Source organism: Sprattus sprattus (genome assembly GCF_963457725.1).
Source record: "Sprattus sprattus genome assembly, chromosome: 6".
Taxonomy (NCBI): Eukaryota; Metazoa; Chordata; class Actinopteri; order Clupeiformes; family Clupeidae; genus Sprattus; species Sprattus sprattus.
Genome location: NC_137925.1, coordinates 23,895,035 through 23,914,571, shown reverse-complemented (window position 1 = coordinate 23,914,571; position 19,537 = coordinate 23,895,035). Strand labels below are relative to the sequence as shown.

At 44.7% G+C, this 19,537-nt stretch overlaps 1 protein-coding gene across 1 annotated transcript in view; it reads right to left on the bottom strand.

Annotated features, from left to right (window-relative positions):
- atp11c (ATPase phospholipid transporting 11C (ATP11C blood group)) overlaps positions 1-3,324 on the bottom strand; it is a 63,954-nt gene extending 60,630 nt beyond the window's left edge. Inside the window, exon 1 of the mRNA XM_080841096.1 lies at positions 2,934-3,324. Coding sequence (XP_080697222.1) covers positions 2,934-2,960 — 27 coding nt within the window. The 5' untranslated portion in view covers positions 2,961-3,324. The remainder of the gene's footprint in view (positions 1-2,933) is intronic.
- Between the last annotated feature and the right edge of the window lie 16,213 nt (positions 3,325-19,537).

Sequence of the window (19,537 nt, the reverse complement as noted above, 5' to 3'; positions counted from 1 at the left end):
CAACCACACATCAAACATGAGCTTTGTACCCCAGCATTTATTTTGGTGCGAGCCACAGTTAGCTAACAGACGCACACGGTTGAACCAAGGCTTCTATGCCTTTAGATCTCGTCAGGGGGGCACTTCAAAAGACTGCAGTGCTACCAGAAGCTCCCTGAGAGAACATCACAGCTCGCTCCAAAAACCCACTTATGCTCTCACTTACATGTACCTAAAGTTAAAAAATAAATAAAAAATTGGTGGACGCAATGTTGGCTTACCTCAGCTTTTGAAAGCACAAAGGGTGGGCAGAGTTCATTTGTCCCCGGAGGTTGAAATAAGTTCAATGCCACCCCAAAAATAAAATCACAGAGCACAGAGAAAATGAAAGGCTATCTCAGTTTGGCATAGATTTTAGAGCACACATTTAGAACAATAGTAGTAACAATGGGAGTGTAAACAAGACAGACCAAGCCACAGTACAAGGACAGCGACTACCAATACCACACGAGCTTCCGTATTTTCTGCTTGTGCTCCATAACTAGAAAAGAAACACCTGGAAGGTTACAACCCTGAGGGTAAGGCTTATTTCTGGCGTCCATACAGGGGTCAGCCAGTTTCTGAGGAGGGGAGTGGAGTGTGGGGCGGGGCAAGCACCACCAAAACAGCATCCTATCACACTTCCTCCAGCCCCTTGTCTGCTCCCCTGCCTTGTGCTGCCTTCAGGGGCTGGGAAAGGGAGGGGGGCAGGTGGGTAACATCAAAGGCGCCCCCTCATGATTTGACATTCCTGTCAGGGCGTTCCTACCTCTGGAAGCTTCCCTGCACGGCGCCGCCGTGACAACACCGCCCTCCCAAAGCCGTCTTTAATGAGTTTCTCAAGCCTGTGTGGGTTTTAGTTGCTTGGCCACTGAAACCAGGAGTCAAGGGAAGCAGATGATTCCTCTCTTCAGGGCGCAGAGTTAGAACAAAGCATGACACTCTTGTGCAACGTACCCTCCAGAGACCTAGCCCTAAGGTGCAGCAGAGGCAATGCCATATCTGCTTGGCCCAATTGCCGGGCGGGGGGGCGGGGTGGGGGGAGAGTGGGGCACATCTACAATGTGCATCAATGACAATAAAACCATTGGACCCCCATACAGCTTATTTATGCCTCATAGAAAACCCAGAAAATAAATAAATTAAAAAGACAGTGGAGTGCGTCGTAGCACCAGAGGGATAGGATATGCCACGCTAGCGGTTTTAACGGGTCAGACAGAATAATTATCATATGGCTTTTTTTCCCCCTCGCTCCTTTACTGCTGGTATCTATACTGCTCACGTTGAAGCTCCCACAGGATTTGGCCCTAATAGCGCCAACAGGTTATTGGAGGCTAATGCTATAAAGAGGCTGTAAAAATGGCCTGGTGCAAAAAAAGGGAAGCAAGGCGCTTCGCGCAGTTTGAGTGTGTGTGTTAGTGTGTGTGGCTGTGTGTGTGTGTGTGTGTGTGTGTGTGTGTGTGTGTGTGTGTGTGTGTGTGTGTGTGTGTGTGTGTGTGTGGCTGTGTGTGGCTGTGTGTGGCTGCCACTCAGGGCAGGCAGGGCTCCAAGCCCAGACCCTTCATCTCAAACTATCAATTGCAAATTTACTGTACCCTATAAAGTCTGTAATGAGCCAAATGACAATTATGGATCAGATTCTTTCACACAACAATAACAGAGGGGAAAGAGTAAGCAGTCAAGGCACTTTAATTGGTGTTGCTGAAGGGTAGGATTATTTCAACATGACCCATCTAGAACTGTAGAGAAATATGAATTGATTGTGCTTAAATGACAAGCTTTGCGAGCATGACATTCCACATTTACAATAAGGCCATAAAATGCTTCTCAGTAAATTGGCTATTTTGAGAGAAAAAATAAGATAGAGCAAGTGCATTAGAAAGCAATTCAAAACATCAGATCCCCTTGATTTTAACGTAAATACAGGTACACTACAGTAACATATTAGCATACTTTACTTATTAACATGACATGTCCTAAATGCAGTCATGCACAGGTGTGAAATTAAAACCATTCAACGTGATTTAAGGAAACTCTGGGTCCATCTTGTAGAGTAACTTTATGACAGAATAAAATGTAAGCAAATGAATTAGTCTACGCCACAACAGAGAACCATTATGTAGCACAAAATATCACCTAATCTTTTGCAACCCGAGGAGAAAGTTCACTCCTGTAGGGAATGCGACAATTCTGAAAGCAATTAGGGAATTAATTATTGGATTCAAGCGAACCATTCCAGAAACTTAACTCTTGGAGCTGTTATTATTTGATTAGCTGGCCATCTAATTTCTTAATTTGTCAAGGTCCATTAAAATGCACTCACTAATGGCCATGGCTGCTTCCCCGCATGAGCGGGGAAAACGTCAACTCCAACAAAACTCAAAACTTCATACAATTAAGATCTGGGTTGGACACCAAAAGGCAGCTCCATTTTTAAATTGGCAACGTGTGCCTCATACAAATTTAGTGAGAATGAGTACAGTGTAGCAAGCTAGCTCGCTAACGTTCGCTACCAGGAAGTTAGCCATCTGACTGGAAAACTGAGGCAACAATATGTTTTTTTCTGCCTGGAGTAAACCTTGGGGTTATCAGGTACAACCACACATATTCAAATGTAGAGTACACGCGGGCGCGTTTTCACACTTATGATTTTCTTACATTTCACAAAAAGCAGTCATTATGTTTATAGGCTACTAAAAGTACATCTTATAAGTATCAATAACCTATATGGTGTTCATTGATTCTGTTTTATAAGCTATTCAGCATGAAGCGAAGACACGTCTTGCTGTCTTCCAGCGGATAGTCAAGACGCCTTAGCTCGCTAGCAAGATCAGATGGTGAGAGTGTGAAGTAACGGCAACATGGCACGCCGAAAGAGTAGCTATCAATCTACCGCCAAGAGTAACTATACATACCAATCGGTTCAGTCCTCTTCGTAGCATATTGCAGGTTTTCGTCTTCTTTGGTTTGAGAAGACAGTGGGGAAAATTGCAGATCCTTATGTTTCAGCCAACTAAACACACGAGCTTTAACCGATGATGAGTAACTTTACATGAATGACGGCGAATTAGCTTGCTATCTATTTTCTATCCAATTCGTCCTAGCTACGTGGGATGTCGCAAGGTTACATTGTTTCCATTTCCTTGGCAGTCTTTCTCCCCTAACCATTCGCATTCTCCTTTCTAAGTGTTTTCCGCGTTGCGGTGTGCGGGGCTACTCTTGCTTCCCCGTGTGCGGGGTTGCTCTTTTCAGCGGCATCTTGTACTATGCCCTGTTGCTGTGCTTCTTCTAAATGATTCGTCGCATGCGCGTTTCTTTACTGAACCGGTCGCATTCAACTGAAACCGATGAGTAAAAAGAAAGTCCAATTTCGGGTCATGCACAGCCTTATCTTTTCCACCACCGCCCCCTCATCTCACTTGCTCCCTGTCAAACAAATTTTACTCTAGCTTCAAGAGTAGGGTGTCCCTACGTTCACACACCCCGCCCCCTTGAAGGTGCGGTAACATCGCAGTGCTCTCTGGGAGCTGCAGTCTTCTAAGATTAAAAAAACCTTGGAACGTAAAGTTTAAAGTTGTAGGGTAGGCCTACACTTACATGTGTTTTGGAGAGCTTTAAACTAAATGATATGACTATACGGTGATGAAACATGTCAATGTCGGTGTTGATATTGACAAAGTTACCGTTTTTATAAATATCGGCATTTTATACGTTGAAAATTGCTCAACACGCCATCTACTGTTACAAATCATCCAAGGCCAATGCTGTTACATATCTACCGCATGACATCCTACATACAGTCGAATGAAGTAAACTCTCAGCCCCTTGCCCACTTTTTTGTATTTTTTTTTTTTAAATGATGGGCACAGAGGCTCAGAGCTGGGGGTGAGCGTACACTCTCACATTTGTAGGCAAGGCAAGTTTATTTATATAGCACTCAATTCATACACTGTGGTAATTCAATGTGCTTCACATAAATACACAATGACAATACTATGTGCTTCACATAAATAAAAGCAAAAGGTCAGTACATGATCATAAAAACAGTAAATTATAGGAAATAAAAGCATGAGAACATTAAGGCATAAAAACAGTAAAAGATAGGAAATAAAAGCATAAAAAAGAATTATAAAAATCACTAGTCCACTTCAGTAAGGAATAATGCTTCAAGGAACTGTTCATAGCCAGTTAGCAGAAGGCATCTGATAAAAGTTTGGTCTTTAGTGTAGATTTAAAACTGAAAATAGTTGGAGTGCTTTTAATGTATTCTGGAAGTTGGTTCTAGAGGTGAACGGCATAGTGGCTGCTTCACCCTGTTTAGTTCGGACAGTTGGTTTTACTAATAGATATTTATCCTGCGATCTGAGGGATCTCAGTGGTACGTACTGCTGAAACATGTCAGATAGATACTTATCTTATGGGCCCTATCCCATTAAGTGACTTGAAAACAAGCAGCAGTGCTTTAGAGTCAATCCTGTAACTTACTGGGAGCCAGTGCAGGTATTTCAGTACAGGGGTTATGTGGTCAATTCTTTTTGTTTTTGTAAGAACTCTGGCTGCTGCATTTTGTATCATTTGAAGCTGTTTAAGTTTTTTTTTAAGGAAGGCCTGTGAACAGCCCATTGCAGTAATCAACCCTACTGGAGATAAAGGCATGAATTAGTTGAATCTTTTGACATAGAACCCCAAGTTTGGCATTGTTTTTGAGATGGCAGAAGCCGATTTAGTAGTTGCTTTCATGTGGCTGTTAAAATTTAGATCACTGTAATTGTATTTGTAAAGTTTGTTTGTTTCTAAAGAATGGTCTTGCTCAACACTCCTCAGTTAAGTTTGGAATTGGATAGGCCTACACCTTATTTAACAGGGTTGTAGAATGTTTGCACGGCTTAAACCTTCTAGTTAAGTCTGCAGCCATCCTCTTTGGAGTTATTAGGCCATAGTTCAGCAAGACCCACTGAAACAATAATGTAATGTAACTGTAATGATCTTGGTCTTTGGTCTTAGATTTCATTAGTCTACAGCACACTGCAATCCATTCATTATTGTTGCTTAATAATAGAATAGAAATGGAATAGAAATAGAAAATACTTTTCTCATGCAGTGTTTAAATCTAAACGTAAGTTATTAAATTACTTATTATAACCATCATGCCTTATCTGCCCATGTTAAAAAGCTATAAGTGGCTATATTGGTGTTGTGTATCATAATAATAAAACTCGATAGCCTAACCTAGCCTTCAGATTAGATATCTGTAGGTTCTCATGTGTAAACGTATAATTAGTTTCCTTCTCTTTCCAGTCTTCTGTTTAAGTAATTAGTTATCGACAAAAGGCATGTGAAGACGTGCAATATCTGTAAAGCCTGATGTGCGGATTTAGGCCTACGCCAATGCAGCAGCAACCTTTGTTTTTTCCTCAGTGATTTAGTTTGATGAGTACTGTATGTCCAATCAACATGAACTTAGCGCCATCTAGTGGTCATCATCACTTTACAAGCAACTCATGTTTATCTGTCCTACTTAGCCAGTTGCCAGAGAACATCCACTCCCAGAAGTGTTAACCTGACATGGTGGGTAAAGTGGCATGAGCAGGCACTCTACAAACTGTCTACATTGGTGAGATAGTAATCAAGACCAATAGATTGTTTTAAGTTATCCCATAAAAAAAAAATATAATAATAAGTCAGAAATGCACAGGCTGACGCATTAAGAGGACATAATGAAAAAATAATTTGACTTATTCTGATACTTGAATGATACATAAAGCATGAATGTGTAGCAGTAATGTGGGCCAATTCTATACGTGACTCAACTTTACGCTATGTAATTTTGTTTGGTGCAAGATACTGGACGAGATGAGTAAAACACAGAAGATTACCAATTGTCTATTACACTGAGGTGTACTGATTCCTTATGCACTAGTCCTATGCACAAAATATAAGTCAATTCATCAGATATGAATATGTATACAACATTTAAGAGAAATAAGGTTTTGTCCCCAATGGAAACTTTCAAGGTCTTCTATTAGGTTAATGAAACACGGGCCCAAAATATGACAAGCTGCATTAATAGTTTTGTTCATGTAGTTATTCTACACAGACACTGAAAAGGAGGTGTTAAGACAGAAATATCACACACCAAAAAAAATCGATGACGCGTTCATGACGCGTTGCCCGTATCACTAATCACCATTTAGGATTCTGAATATGATTTGCTCATCCGTTCGTGCAATAGACTAGCCTTCAAAAGCCGGTAAACAAGATACGGCAAACAGCATCACAGTGTGTGCACTTTGCCCACGTCACTCTAAATCTCAAATCCATGAAAGTCCCTCAAAGCGTGCATTCCGAGAAGACTGTCTACTCAATGCAGTTTATTATTATTATTAAAGCAGAGGATCAATTACCTAACGAAACGGTATGGCTTCTTCAAAGGAGACTCCAGGAAAATATTTTTCTAATATTAAAATAAAAATGTCTTGAAATGAAATAGGCTATGATTTATTGGTTGCGCCGAGTTACCTCTAATAATCAAGTTGTAGACTACAAGTTACAAATGCTTCAAAGAGAGGCAAAAACATTTTTAATATCAAGAATTCTAAATATAATCAAATTAGCGCCAAATGGCATTTATGTCGTGACTGAGTTCGGCAAGAGTTTTCTGCAATGTAGGCTAATTTAAAAATATGGCCACAAGATGGCAGTCGAATGACGTTCACATTCGAGGAGCGTTTTGGCCTACTGACTGAGCAGTCATTTTTGAAGCAGTATCATGAGACAGTAGGCCCACAATGTGAAATAGTGTATGTTTTCTTTCGGTTGGATTAAAACTGAGTGTACATCATTTGCGGAGCTGCGCAAGTAATACTTTCATGAATAAAATACTGACTATTGGCATAAAAAGAATTCCACAGAAGCAACTTTATGTTTGTTACTTTGTCTTTACTTTATTGCTAAGCTTGACAGTATAATACTGTATATATATATATATGACATCACATTTATATTAACTTATTTTATTATTTGAAAAAAAAACACAAAAATTCACAAACCAACTGCAAAACAGTTCTTAAGACCATATTTCATTATTAGGCAGAAAAGAGAATAAGCATGAAATAAGTTTCCCAATAAAAGGAAATGTAGTTATGTTGAAAGGGATGACCCTGCAAAGGTCACATGGCATACCATCACACCCTCTCTCCTCTTAAACTCTTACTTCTGCATCCTATTAGTGTCCCCGTGGAGTGACCCTGTTAAAGTTGGGAGACTTCCCCAGCCATCTGTCCTAAAACAAACCCCCTCCCCTTCCACCACCACCACCACCACCCCTCTCTCTCTCTCCTCCTCCATGCATCCCTCATTCCCACACTGGCCCTTTGTCAGCAGTTCCTGTCCCTGGACGAGGCGTGGCCTCCCTGCTCAGGGGCTGGAGCGGCCGTGGGTGCTTTCAGAGGCACCTGCAGATGAGACAAAGGGGCGAGGGTGCTGGGGCTGTAGACAGATTGATGCTTTGTGTGTGTGTGTGTGTGTGTGTGTGTGTGTGTGTGTGTGTGTGTGTGTGTGTGTGTGTGTGTGTGTGTGTGACAGAGAGAGAGAGAGTGTGTGATTGTGTGTGTGTCTGTGTGTGTGAGTGTGTGTGTGTGTGAGTGTGTGTGTGTGTGTGTGTGTGTGTGTGTGTCTGTGTGTGTGTGTGTGCGCGCGCGCTCGTGCGCGTGTGGGTGTGTGCGTGCGTGCGTGTGTGTGTGTGTGTATATGAGTGCAAGAGAGAGAGAGAGAGAAGGAGAGAGAGGGTGTGTGTGTGTGTGTGTGCATGTGTGAGAGCGGGAGAGATACAGAGAGAGACAGTGTGTGTGTGTGTGTATGTGTGTGTGTGTGTGTGTGTGTGTGTGTGTGTGTGTGTGTGCCTGTGTTGGAGGGATTAAGAGTTTGCTGAGAAGAGCGAAGAGAGGAGGAGGAGATGTGTGTGGAGGAGGGCAGAGAGGGGAGTGTGTGTGGTGGGGGGACTCTGTCACTCCAGTGTGTGTGAGTCCAAGCTTTTTAGAAGGCCTGAGAGATTGACAGCTTTTGTGGGTTACGCTCCCACACAATGGTGGTGCTTTAATGGGCGGTAAAATCTAGAGTAGAGGCTTTGCGGAAGGTTTGGGGAGGGAGGAGGTAGTCGAAGGGGGTAAGACTGAGGGACTGGGGGGTCGGAGGAGAGGGGTTACGGGATTCGGGGGGAGTCGTGGGGGGCTGTTTTACTGCTTTCCTTAGAAGGGGACCAATTCATGGGCATTCAGTCCTGAGCCCTCGTTATTCACTGAATCCCGTCCAGTGCAGGAATGCAGTGGCATCAATTAGAATGTGTTAGCAGATAGCAAGGCAAAGAAGAAAAAAGCTTTCTCTCCCTTTTGCTCACAGGACAACACGGTCCCACTATAGGAGGTGTCAGAACCACAAAGCTCTTTTTGTGATTCTCTCCCCATTACATTACCAGTGCAATATGTAAGGTGGGGATTCTTTTGATTTAAATTAAGTGGAAAAAACACTAAATCCTATTTTTATTCAGCAAGGATAATGGCGTTATACTCTATAAAGGTCTTTAACTACTTATCTGTGGCTTAAAATCTCCCTGACTCCCATTCTTTGCCTCTGTGTCCTGCGTCTGCTTCAGAAGCTTTATATTTATTCAGTGGTGGATAGTCAAAGACAGCCTGTTCAACAGCAGTGCTTGTACCATTAAGTGCCGCATCAGTTCTAATTGTATATCAGTGGGTCAACTGTTTGTTGTCCTGTCCCCCCTGTTTAAAGAAGAACGGGTATGAATTAACACAGTATCTTGTAAGCCATTATTTGTGCCAACGCTTTGGATATCACAAGGACCTGTCAGATAATAGACTTCCTCTGTAACTTGAAAAAGTAAAAGTAAAATAAAAACAACAGAACAGAGCAGAGCAGGAAGACCATGAAGTGACGATTAAATGTTGGATAGAAGGAGACACATAGCTTGATTTAATTTTACAGTCACAGGGCACACTACAAGACTACAAGTTAAAATCAGGAATACGGGGCAAAGTTCTTTTTTTTATTCAAAAAGGTTCCTTTTAAGGCATTCGAAAATCTCACACCTTTGATCAGTGCAATTCAACGTATGTATTAATAGTTTTCAATTTCAAATTGCACCACTCTCATCCCAGGCTTTTGGTGTTTCTTGATGCCAGCGAGCCAAAACTAACACGAAGTTAAGATGTACAGTGGAACCCATGCTGAGGGGTAGCAGGATGCCACATGCTTTCCTAGAGCATCAATCGCATCACCCCATTTCCCTGCTCCTCTGAGGAAGGGAAGGAGAGAGGGATAAAATAACCTTCCAGCTGGCACGTGTGGCACAAATGGATGTGAAGAGTTTTGTTCTCCTCAAATTTAATGTGAACTCACTTGAAGGAACCCACTGCACAGATAGGTGTTTTGCTTGAATATGAGCAATTACGCTCCGTTTGGGGAGCGAAATGAGGGTGAATTTGCATGCGGTGAATGGGGAAGCTGCGAGAGAAAACTGCGCAGAAAGTGCAGTAAATGGGCGCAAACGGAGCCATGCAGAACTTGCATCTCCGTCATAATTGTATAATTATGGAATGGCTTTAAATGCAGCGCCCAATTAAACTTCCTTCTTCGGAGAGGCGCTCAAGAGTCAGCACTGAGGGCTGAAGGAAATCTGAGTGTTGCCATATTGTAAAAAAAAAAAAAATGTGTCTCCTTCAAGGGGGGGAATCATTTGTACCAATTGAGGAATTTGAAAATGTGGGCAGATGTCTTCACACATGTGGGGCGCCGGGGGTGAATTGGGTGCAGCCGGGGTCGGCCAGGCTTTCTTTCGGGGTAGCTAGCGCTTCCTGGCTCGAGAGGGAGGGAAGGAGGGAGGGAGGGAAGAAGGGAGGGAGGGGAGAGGAGAGAAGAGGAGAGGATGTGACTGGGAGAATCGCAAGAGCGGCTGAATCTCCAGCGTGGGCAGAGGGCCTCTGTCCACCAGTCCATCAGGCCTCAGTCTGGACCAAACTATCCCAGCACACAAAAGGAGAATGTGGGGAGGAGGGGGGGTCAAGTAAACGGGCCATGAATGCTGATTAATGGATGCCATTTTTCAGTAGTATGCCATGGAGATGTGGACAGACTGAAGAGTGTGGGACGGGAGGCAGACGGGTCATTGGCAGTGAATCAGCGAGGCCAGACCGTTTCATTTCATTTCATCCCCAGACGTCCACAAATGTTCCTTTTATGCAATCTTTCCCAGCACTCTGAATCTCAGCTCACAATTTCAGATTAACATTTTGCATAGTTATCTTCATAACAAAACAAAACCGTACATATTAGCCCTACGTATGCTAAAACATGGTGTCAGCCAAACACACAAAGTGCAGAGATGCTAGCATTGCAGGTGCACAGTGTGCTGAAACCCACCCGCCGTGCTGGAGCCTTTCTTCACTGGGCATAGGTGACGGGGTAAGACAGGAGGTTCCCACGCTGGGGGTAGGTGGGCACAGGTGTCTGGCCTGGGTGGTGATGTGGGGGGGGGGGGACGTGAGGGTGGCCCAGGCCCCGAGGCGATGAAGCGCTGGCCCGTAGCCCACCTCAATGCGGGGCTCCCAGGGGCCACCTCAATAGGGCCGGGTTCCACTTGATGGAGAGAGAAAGGACCATTTCAACCGCTGCCCAGCAGGAAGGATCTGGTTGTGGAAGACCTCTTTCAGCAGCCTCTGTTTGTCTGAAGGCTGCCACAGCAGATGAGTACTCAGCAAACAGCGTGAACAAGGATTTCAACCAGAAAACCAACAGGGCCTTGACAATATTGTGATTGGGGCTTGTCTCCTTATTGGGGACTGAATGGCCAATCGAAAGGCAAGAACAAGTGCACATTCAAGGATTCCTTTCCCCCGTTATTCAGCCTTTGGGGCAGTTGGGGTGGAAGAGTGAGGGGTGGGGGGGTTAGGGGGGGGGGGTGTAAATCACGGCACACAGGGCCAGAGTGCAACTGAAGGAATCAACTCCTTACACTTTTCTGGAACTGATTCCTCAAAAGTGTGGAATAATCCTCTTGGTTCTCCTTCGTAAAAAGCTCATAAAGAGTCCCAGATTAGAGACTGACAATGCTGAGCATGTTAAAGTAAACCAGCCCTGAGCTGGCACGGGGAAACGACGAGAGCAGTTCCCCTTTCTCTGCTTCCCTTTCGATCCGAGTCATTAGAGTGCACACACTGTTCTCTGGAGGAAGTAAGTGTGCATCCTTAACGGCCTACACGTGTGTGCCTGTACTGCACAAATTACACTACGCTTCCCTCTCTCTGTGTCATCTGCTCAAAGCACTCATCCACTTCTTTGCTGATGTTTACCTCCCAAATGTCACAGTGAGAGCCCCCACCTTGGGAAGTGCCCAGAGCACGGAGCAAGTCATGACCTTTTAGCTATGGTGTCCAGAGCCTGACACCTTAATCCTGAATGTACGGCAGGTCATCCTTGGTTAGAGGCTGTGACTCTGTGTGTGTGTGTGTGTGTGTGTGTGTTAGTGTGTGTGAAAAGCATCCCACCTTGGTGAGAGGCTGTGAGTGTGTGTGTGTGTTTGTTTGTGTGTGTGTGTGTTTGTGTGTTTGTGTGTGTGTGTGTGTGTGTGTGTGTGTGTGTGTGTGAGTGTGTGTGTGTGTGTGTGTGTGTGTGTGTTTGTGAAAAACATCCCACCTGTGCACTGTCACCTGCACTCTCTCCAGGCCTGTGTGGGGATTAGGACCCCTGTCATTACAGTGTTAAAGGAACATGCAGGCTGATTGAGGGGTAGAGTTTCATCAAAGCAGTAATGTCCACACACAGGTCAGGGGAGGTGGCTAGGCTTAGTTTCATGATGATGTGTTAAAATCAGCACTTAACATTTCACACAGTGGGAAAATCGACAGCTAAAAACCAAAAAACCGCAGGATATTCTTATAGTTGGTTAACGTTAAAAAAATATATAATGAGATTTAGCTTTGCTCTATCAAAGCAACACATCATTGTCTGTAATAAAGACTCAAAAGATTTAATAATGTGTGAATCCGGTGAATGTTCTGTTATATTCTCCAGCTGTTGTTCTTAGAGAGAAAAGCAGAGCGTGTGACAGAAACGAATGTGGATTACATCAAAATCAAGCGACTGTTGGCTTCTGTTGGCTGTTTTTTTTGTGTGGCCTTTCTATTTCTGTGTGCATTTATTGACCTATTTATCTAGTGGATGGTCAGGGAGCGTGTGTGGCAAAGAGCGGCCTTGTCTGCTGGAAGAGTTGTGCTTACTTTGAAGGCCTGTGAGCGGAGAAAACTGTGATGGAATGGGCAGGGAAGGACTGTGACTCCTCCATTGAAAGTGGAGGGGCATGCTGAATTAGGCTGATTTGCCTGTGAATGGGGTCTTTCCATTATTCTTGTTAGGGAGCTGTCACATCGAATGGAGAAAGTGAAAACCTCCTTTTATCAACCTTTTCCCAAGTGAAACAGAACAGGCAATCAATAACTGAATTCCAAAACTGGGGGAAAGTCAAGCAGAATGATATGGGGGGTGCTGAGAAGCTGGGGATTATTTGACTACCTAATGGGGGAAAAACGCTTTAACTGATGTCATTTGGCACATGTTTGTTGGCTGGAATTTTTTTATTTTAATTGTCAATTAAGGATTCAAGACCCATCCTGTTGCTGGACTAAAGCCTATACATTTTTAGAAGTATGCCAATGTCGCTTCTGTGGGAACTTTTATTTCAGATTTAATTAGTCTGTTCTTGATTTTTTTCACTACATGTTTTAAATCAAGTGTTCCGACAACACAGAATTTGTGATTGAAATACCATTTTGCGGTGAAAGATGCCTTGGCCAGCCAAAAAAATGAAGAAAATGAAATTGTAATTATCAGTTGTGACCTTAGAAGCATAAGGTTCTATGTAGCATCTTTAACTAAAATAATTTCATATTACAATTAGGTTTTACCGTACATGTTAATGAATGTATATGAGGGTGTATTGAAAATTAGTGCATACAATTTAAATTATGAATCGATATAAAATGAAAAAGCCTTTAGTGAGAGAATGAGAGTGTGCGTGCTGAGGATAGAAAATGTATAGCTCGGTATCGTGACATCCCTCTTAAAGTCATACATAGCACCTTGAATGCTTACAGCCTATAAGCATACACAAATATATAAGCATTACATTTTCATGTTTTTTTTTTTCAATTTTTATCAATGTCTGTAGAGCAGACCTCCAATTTATTTTTTTCTACCTAATCTGCTGAAGGAGGAAGGAATCAGCTGTTGAAATAGTTATTACATAGATCATTTCCCATTGTGCTCTCTCTCTCTCACTGTCAGCCTATTTGGTATCATGGCTGCAGATAGAAAGCGAGGGAAATTAGTTTGTGCTTTGTGTGTTTGGCTGGGATGGCAGTGCATTGTCTTTAGCGGGATTACACTGACCTTTTGTTCTCCATGACATTCAGAAAGAATAAGAGGTGCTTCTTCTCCCTACCTCTGCACTGGGAAAGGCAGACGCTTGCAGTGATGCCCTGTGGAAATGAAGTGGGTTGTCATATTCATAATGTTAAAAGCGCAAACATAATGCAGGTAGCACACTGATAGGATATGTTTTTTTCCCCCTTTTCCTGTGCATATCAGCCATTGTGTCACAGTAATATAAAACCCTGTTCCTCGTGACTGACAGGGACACAGCTTCTACCTGCAAATTCATTCAGGACCTGATCCACTGAACAGACACATCCTGAACGATTGTGCCTCCATTTGACTGAATAATTTCATATAACACACATACCTAGCTTCTTAAAAAACACACACATATTTCACGTCTAGTGGTGGGGCATTAAAATAGAATTACTTTGATGAATTTGCATGTAATACAAGTTTCTCTTTGTCCAAACACCAGAAGAAATCATATTAATGGGAAGTGTGTGTGTGTGTGTGTGTGTGTGTGTGTGTGTGTGTGTGTGTGTGTGTGTGTGTGTGTGTGTGTGTGTGTGGGTGCTGGCCAAGGAGATGGCCATTATTTGAGGCATTCATCAGCTGGCTTTCGCATGCCGCTGCTCCCAGTGTTTTTACGCTGGCTGGAGAAAATGAATCGCTTCATTTGGCCTCATCAATCAACTTAGTAATTGATGTCTTAATTGATGGCAGTGTTATACAGTTAATTGAGCACCTCCATTGTGGACTGTCATTGTTCAGAGTTTGCAGATACACTGCCCAGCAACCGGCCACTAGGCTGAAGGCCACTGGTCAGAGGGCCCAGGCTCCCATATTCGTCTGTGTTGCTCTCAAGGCTGGTTGTCATACAATGCATAATATAAACAGCTTGATGTTTTACACCACTTTTGTGAGAGTTTAAGATATAGCAGGTTTTCCTGTTAAGTTATGAACCATTATATTCATTTTCAATTTATTTAATGATATAATACACAAAATATTGAAACGTGGCAAAAAAGTAATGCAATTTACAAGCATTTTAGCACTAATCTCCTTCTCTCTCTCTCTCCCTCCCGCCCTCTCTCTCTCTCTCTCTCTCTCTCTCTCTCTCTCTCTCTCTCTCTCTCTCTCTCTGTCAGGTGACGAATGGCTTCTGTGACTGATGTAATTGTCAGACTTCCATTCTCCCTCCGTCGCACACAGATTAAAGCCCCGGCTAGAATAAATCAGAGCTGTAATGAGCGCCTCACACTCTGCTGCCGTGGAGACTCTGCTTTCACTCCTCTCCTGCCAGCAATGCAGCAGTAAGCCTGGAGAGCCGGCCATTACCTCCTCACGTTCACATTTACTCCTGCCTTTAACTAACATTACACAAATGGCATTTCTTAAAATGAAGGTCTGTCGACACATCTTGACATCCCTCTTAAAGTCATAGCACCTGTAATGCCTAGAGCCTATAAGCATTCACAAATATACAGTATAAGCATTACATTTTCATGTTTTTTTAGTTTTTATCAATGTCTGTAGAGCAGACCTCCAATTTATGCTGGGAAAGTGAATTTCACTGGACTTGCTTTATCTTACATCTGTGTGTGCTCATTTTAACTTCACAATATGCTCAGTGTGTTTTACATTAATATGCCCATTTGTAATGTTGATGCCCAATTTCATTTCACATTTTAGTTTGCTCCAACTGGGAAGTGAGAGTTCTTCTCTGTTAGCCGTGCTTGGGATTTGTCAGAATGCTGGAGGGCAGGCCCCCGCTTCTCTTAATTAGGTTTCAGACCTCTTTAATTACCGCACTTTCCCACCGGCTCAACCGCGGCCTCTCCTCAGGGCCTGTGGACAAGGCTTCCGACACACAACAGCACCCCACTGAAGCGAGAAGAGAAAAAAAACAAAAGAAAAACAAAACAAGATGGTGGAAAAAAAAATAACATGTAAGCTACCGAGGCCCACTGAGTGCAGCTGCACTGTAATTATCACCAAGTGGCCTCCACATCTGTGTGCAAACAACCCCACAGCTGCCGCACAGTGTGTGTGAAGACACAGGTCAGAAGGAATGTCTCCCTTTTTAGTCTGCCTGGTGTGCACAGGACCCTAAGTGCTGCTGTATGTCCACATCTCACAGGCTAATATCATCAACTACAAAGAAAAGCCATCGCCTGTAGGTGTAGGTCCTAGTAGGTGTACTGTACAATGGATTTATACTGATTTATTATGTCAAAAAAACAACAGCACTATCAGGTAAGAGCTTGCTAGTGAAAATAATCAGGCTTCAGATATCTCACACACACACACACACACAGACACACACACACACACACACACACACACACACACACACACACACACACACACACACACACACACGCACGCACACACACACACACACATTTGATTGCTTTTATTTGGATCCACAAGACAAGCGACAAGATACAGGATCCAAATACTTTGGGAAGAGTCTTTGACAGGGTGACAGGTCTGATAGGCTTACAAACTTTTACCAGTTCTCTTAATACTGTAACACTCAAGAGTCAAGGATAAACAAAACATCTTCGACTCCATATTTGCTTGCTACCAATGATAGCTGAAACAGAGCAGAATTTTGCTAGTTTTTTTGCCCCCTTTTTATGCAGCCCCCCCATGCAGTACATGGCCTAAACTTCCAAAGACAAGAATTATTAATCTACAGTCATATCCCAGCTGGCGAATGAGTTCCATTAATGATTGATATTTCAGTAGCTTGGAATAATAGCAAGTCTCCATATACAAATCAAAACAGCACACACACACACACACACACATTTGGGCCTTATCCATGGACACTGCCCCAGGGTTAAGCAAGCCATTCCACAGCAGCTGACAGGGCTTTGTATTGCTAAGTGTGTGAGTTCAACATCATGTCACAGACGGCTGTAAGTTGAAAACTATTTATCTGAATTTGCTACAGCATCTTATACTTTACATAACACAGGATGAGTCAAGTCCCAAACCAACAACATGACAATCCAGGCAAAGGAAGATGGGTGACACTGGTGCTGCCAGAGACCAGAGAGCTGCCAGAGGCCCGGTGATGCAGTGCCGAAGCATTTGCATGACGACACTTTTCGGAGCCATGGTGTGGGAAAGGGCAGGAGGACAGAGGGAGGGAGGGAGGGAAAGAGGGAGAAAGTGAGGGACGGAGAAGAGAGAGAGTGAGGGAAGGGGAAGTGTGTGGGAGAGAGAGAGAGAGAGAGAGAGGGGGCTGCCAAGCCCAGCAGGGGTACCCACTCTGGGCCCCCAAGGATGCCCCCGTCGCCACGGCGAAGGAGCCAGGAATGCCGGGGACACACAATGGCCTCCGAGGGCACTCGCGCCCTGATAACCACATTAAAGCCCCACCAACATCTGCTGAGGCGCTGCGGAGGGCCCTGGATCTGTGGGCCGGGAGCCCCCTGGAACACTAATCATTAACCCCGGGGACCTCTGGGGGAGAGGGGGGCACAACAGCCTCTTATTTGCCCCAGGAGCTTGCGGGGGGCTAATGTTTTACTGCCGGCGGCAGCGTGAGAGAGAAGGGTGTGTCGTGCGCGGTGGCAGGAAGAAAGGGGAGATGTGCCTACAGTTTACTCACCGACACACAGGCCATCATATGCTCCCACTCGTGAGAGGGGCTCCCACAGCCACAACATGACCCACAGGAGAATGGCTTCCCCCACTGTGCAGCTGTGTGTGTGGTGATTTGCCTTCAGTCATTTGATGGCGTACACTTCATCTACTGGGAAGCAATGTACAGTATAGTGAGCCTTCACTGAAAAGAGATGTAGTACATTTTTATTCAGTACTGCAATTATGAACACTGGTTTAAAAATCATACAACGTCAAATTCCGAAAATGTAACAACCCTCTGTATTTGATCACAATGTCACAACAGATCGAAATGTGATTACCCTAGAGTCGCCCCGAACATATGTCTAATTACAGTTTTGAATGACAATCAAAGATGTTTTTTAATGACCGAACAGCATTAAATCAGTGCTAATGAATGCAGTGGAGAGGCTGGCAGCGTCTCCCGCAGGTGATACCCGGTGCTTCGGGAGAGAATGGTGGGATTGGCGGGCGGCCCTGAGACACCAACAGGTGTCCTGCTGTCAGGAGGAGTCTTGTGTGGCTCTAGGGTGCTCGTCTGCCTCTCAGAGGGCCTAAAGGGCCCGCATCGCTTCCACAGGTTTCAAAGGCCGGGCCATTTCACCGCAAAAGAATGAAAGAAACAAAACCAAAAGATCCAGGGGGCCGGGCAGAGAGGGATGGGGGCGGGACGGGGGGGCAACAGCAAACAGAAGCAGGAAGGATGCTCGGAGAGGAGTGAGTCTCTCTCTCTCGCTCTCTCGCTCTCCCTCTAACTCTCTCGCTCCTTCTCTCTCTCATTCATAGACAACACACTTCTGTGTATTGCCCCCGAGATTAGGAGCTGCAGGAGGTAGGCTCTAATGCTCAGGGCTCCTCAAGTGCCTCCACACAAGTAATCCCATTCACTGGCAGCTCATTACATGGGCAATTAAGTGGCAGGCCTGGAGGATGGTGGGGCAGAGGAGGCGAGGGAACCCATAGAGGCCTGAAGCAGGGAGCTGCCCTCACCAGGTCTGACGAGGCTTAACCCCCCCCCCCCCCCCCCCCAACCACACACACCCCTACCCCACTCTCTCCAAAACCCCAGCCTTGAGCTCCCTCACCTGGGGCCGTCTCCGTGGACACCTGCCTCTGCTTAATGAAGACGCATGGCTTCATTTCCATCTCAGGAGCCCTATCAGATGCGGCGAGTGGGGCGGGCAACAAAAACCTAGCCATCCCCTCCCCTGTCCGCCAGCAGCCCAGAGAGGCAGATAGAATGACACGGCTAAGTGCTTTTCGCCGAGCGCAGGGCAGCTGCGAAGCCTGGAAATTGGAGGGGCTTTTTGCAATGAAGGAAGAAGGGGGTGGAGGTTGAAGTGTTAGAGGGGGGTGGGGTGGTTGTCTCTCTCACCTTCCATCTTTTTTTCTTTCTTTTTGCCATTTCTTCTCCGAATGAAGGGTGCTTCACGTTCGGACCGGCCACAAAGACTGCCATGTAGTACCTCGACAGCTTCTGAACCATAAAGAGGCTTTCAGACAGATAGAGGAAGGACTGAAAGAAAGCTGGAGGAGAGAAGAGAGAAGAGAGAGGCGACAGGAAGGAAAGAAGACACTCTTCCATGCCCCCCTCTCAGATGACCTTCACAACAGGTTATACTGCACACGCGGTACAAACCACGCCTCTGGAGTTCATATCTCATCTCTGCAGACCAGATAGTTTACTCGTCAACTCAGAGAACAACCAGCTGGCCATCCCAGGAAACAACCCAAATGCTTATCACTGCTCGTCATAATTTTATATCCTTTAATATTGTGCCACTCCAATCTCTCTCTCTCTCTCTCTCTCTCTCTCTCTCTCTCTCCCTCTGTTTGAGTCTATCTTTCACTGAGGAGGCTGGAGCCACACTTGTTAACATGTTCCAGATGACCGGTTTCTCTCAGCACCTTTAGAAAGAGGGGGAAGGGTTGCCGGTGAGGGACTCAGGTGAGGTGAGGTGAGGTGAGGTGAGGGTGTGGAGATGTGTCAGGTGACCAGGGATGACCAGAGGGGTAGCAGGAGCAGCAGGAAGAGGCGGAAGCCCTAAAGTAAACAAAGCTGCACTGAGCCCCTCAAACAGCTCCTGGGTGTTTATATAAAACACCTGGTTTACCCCCAAACGGAATATTCTACCACCACCCACTCCGCCCACACAACCCCACCTCCACTGACCACCTATAAAGGTTTCTCTTATTGGAAGAGTGCAAAATGAGAAGAGAAATCAAGAGAAATGACACTGACCATAAAGAGCTGTCCACTCTTTACTTCCACATTACAGGAAAAGAGCTGTGCTCTAGAATGAGAAATACAATGCTGCCTGACTCCAGCAATGCTTCACAAGAAAGGGAATCCAATATGGGATGCCCTTCCTATGAGAGTATATACTGTAGGTAGCAGGAACTGCCCCTGGTTAAGTCAGATCTCAGCTTCACG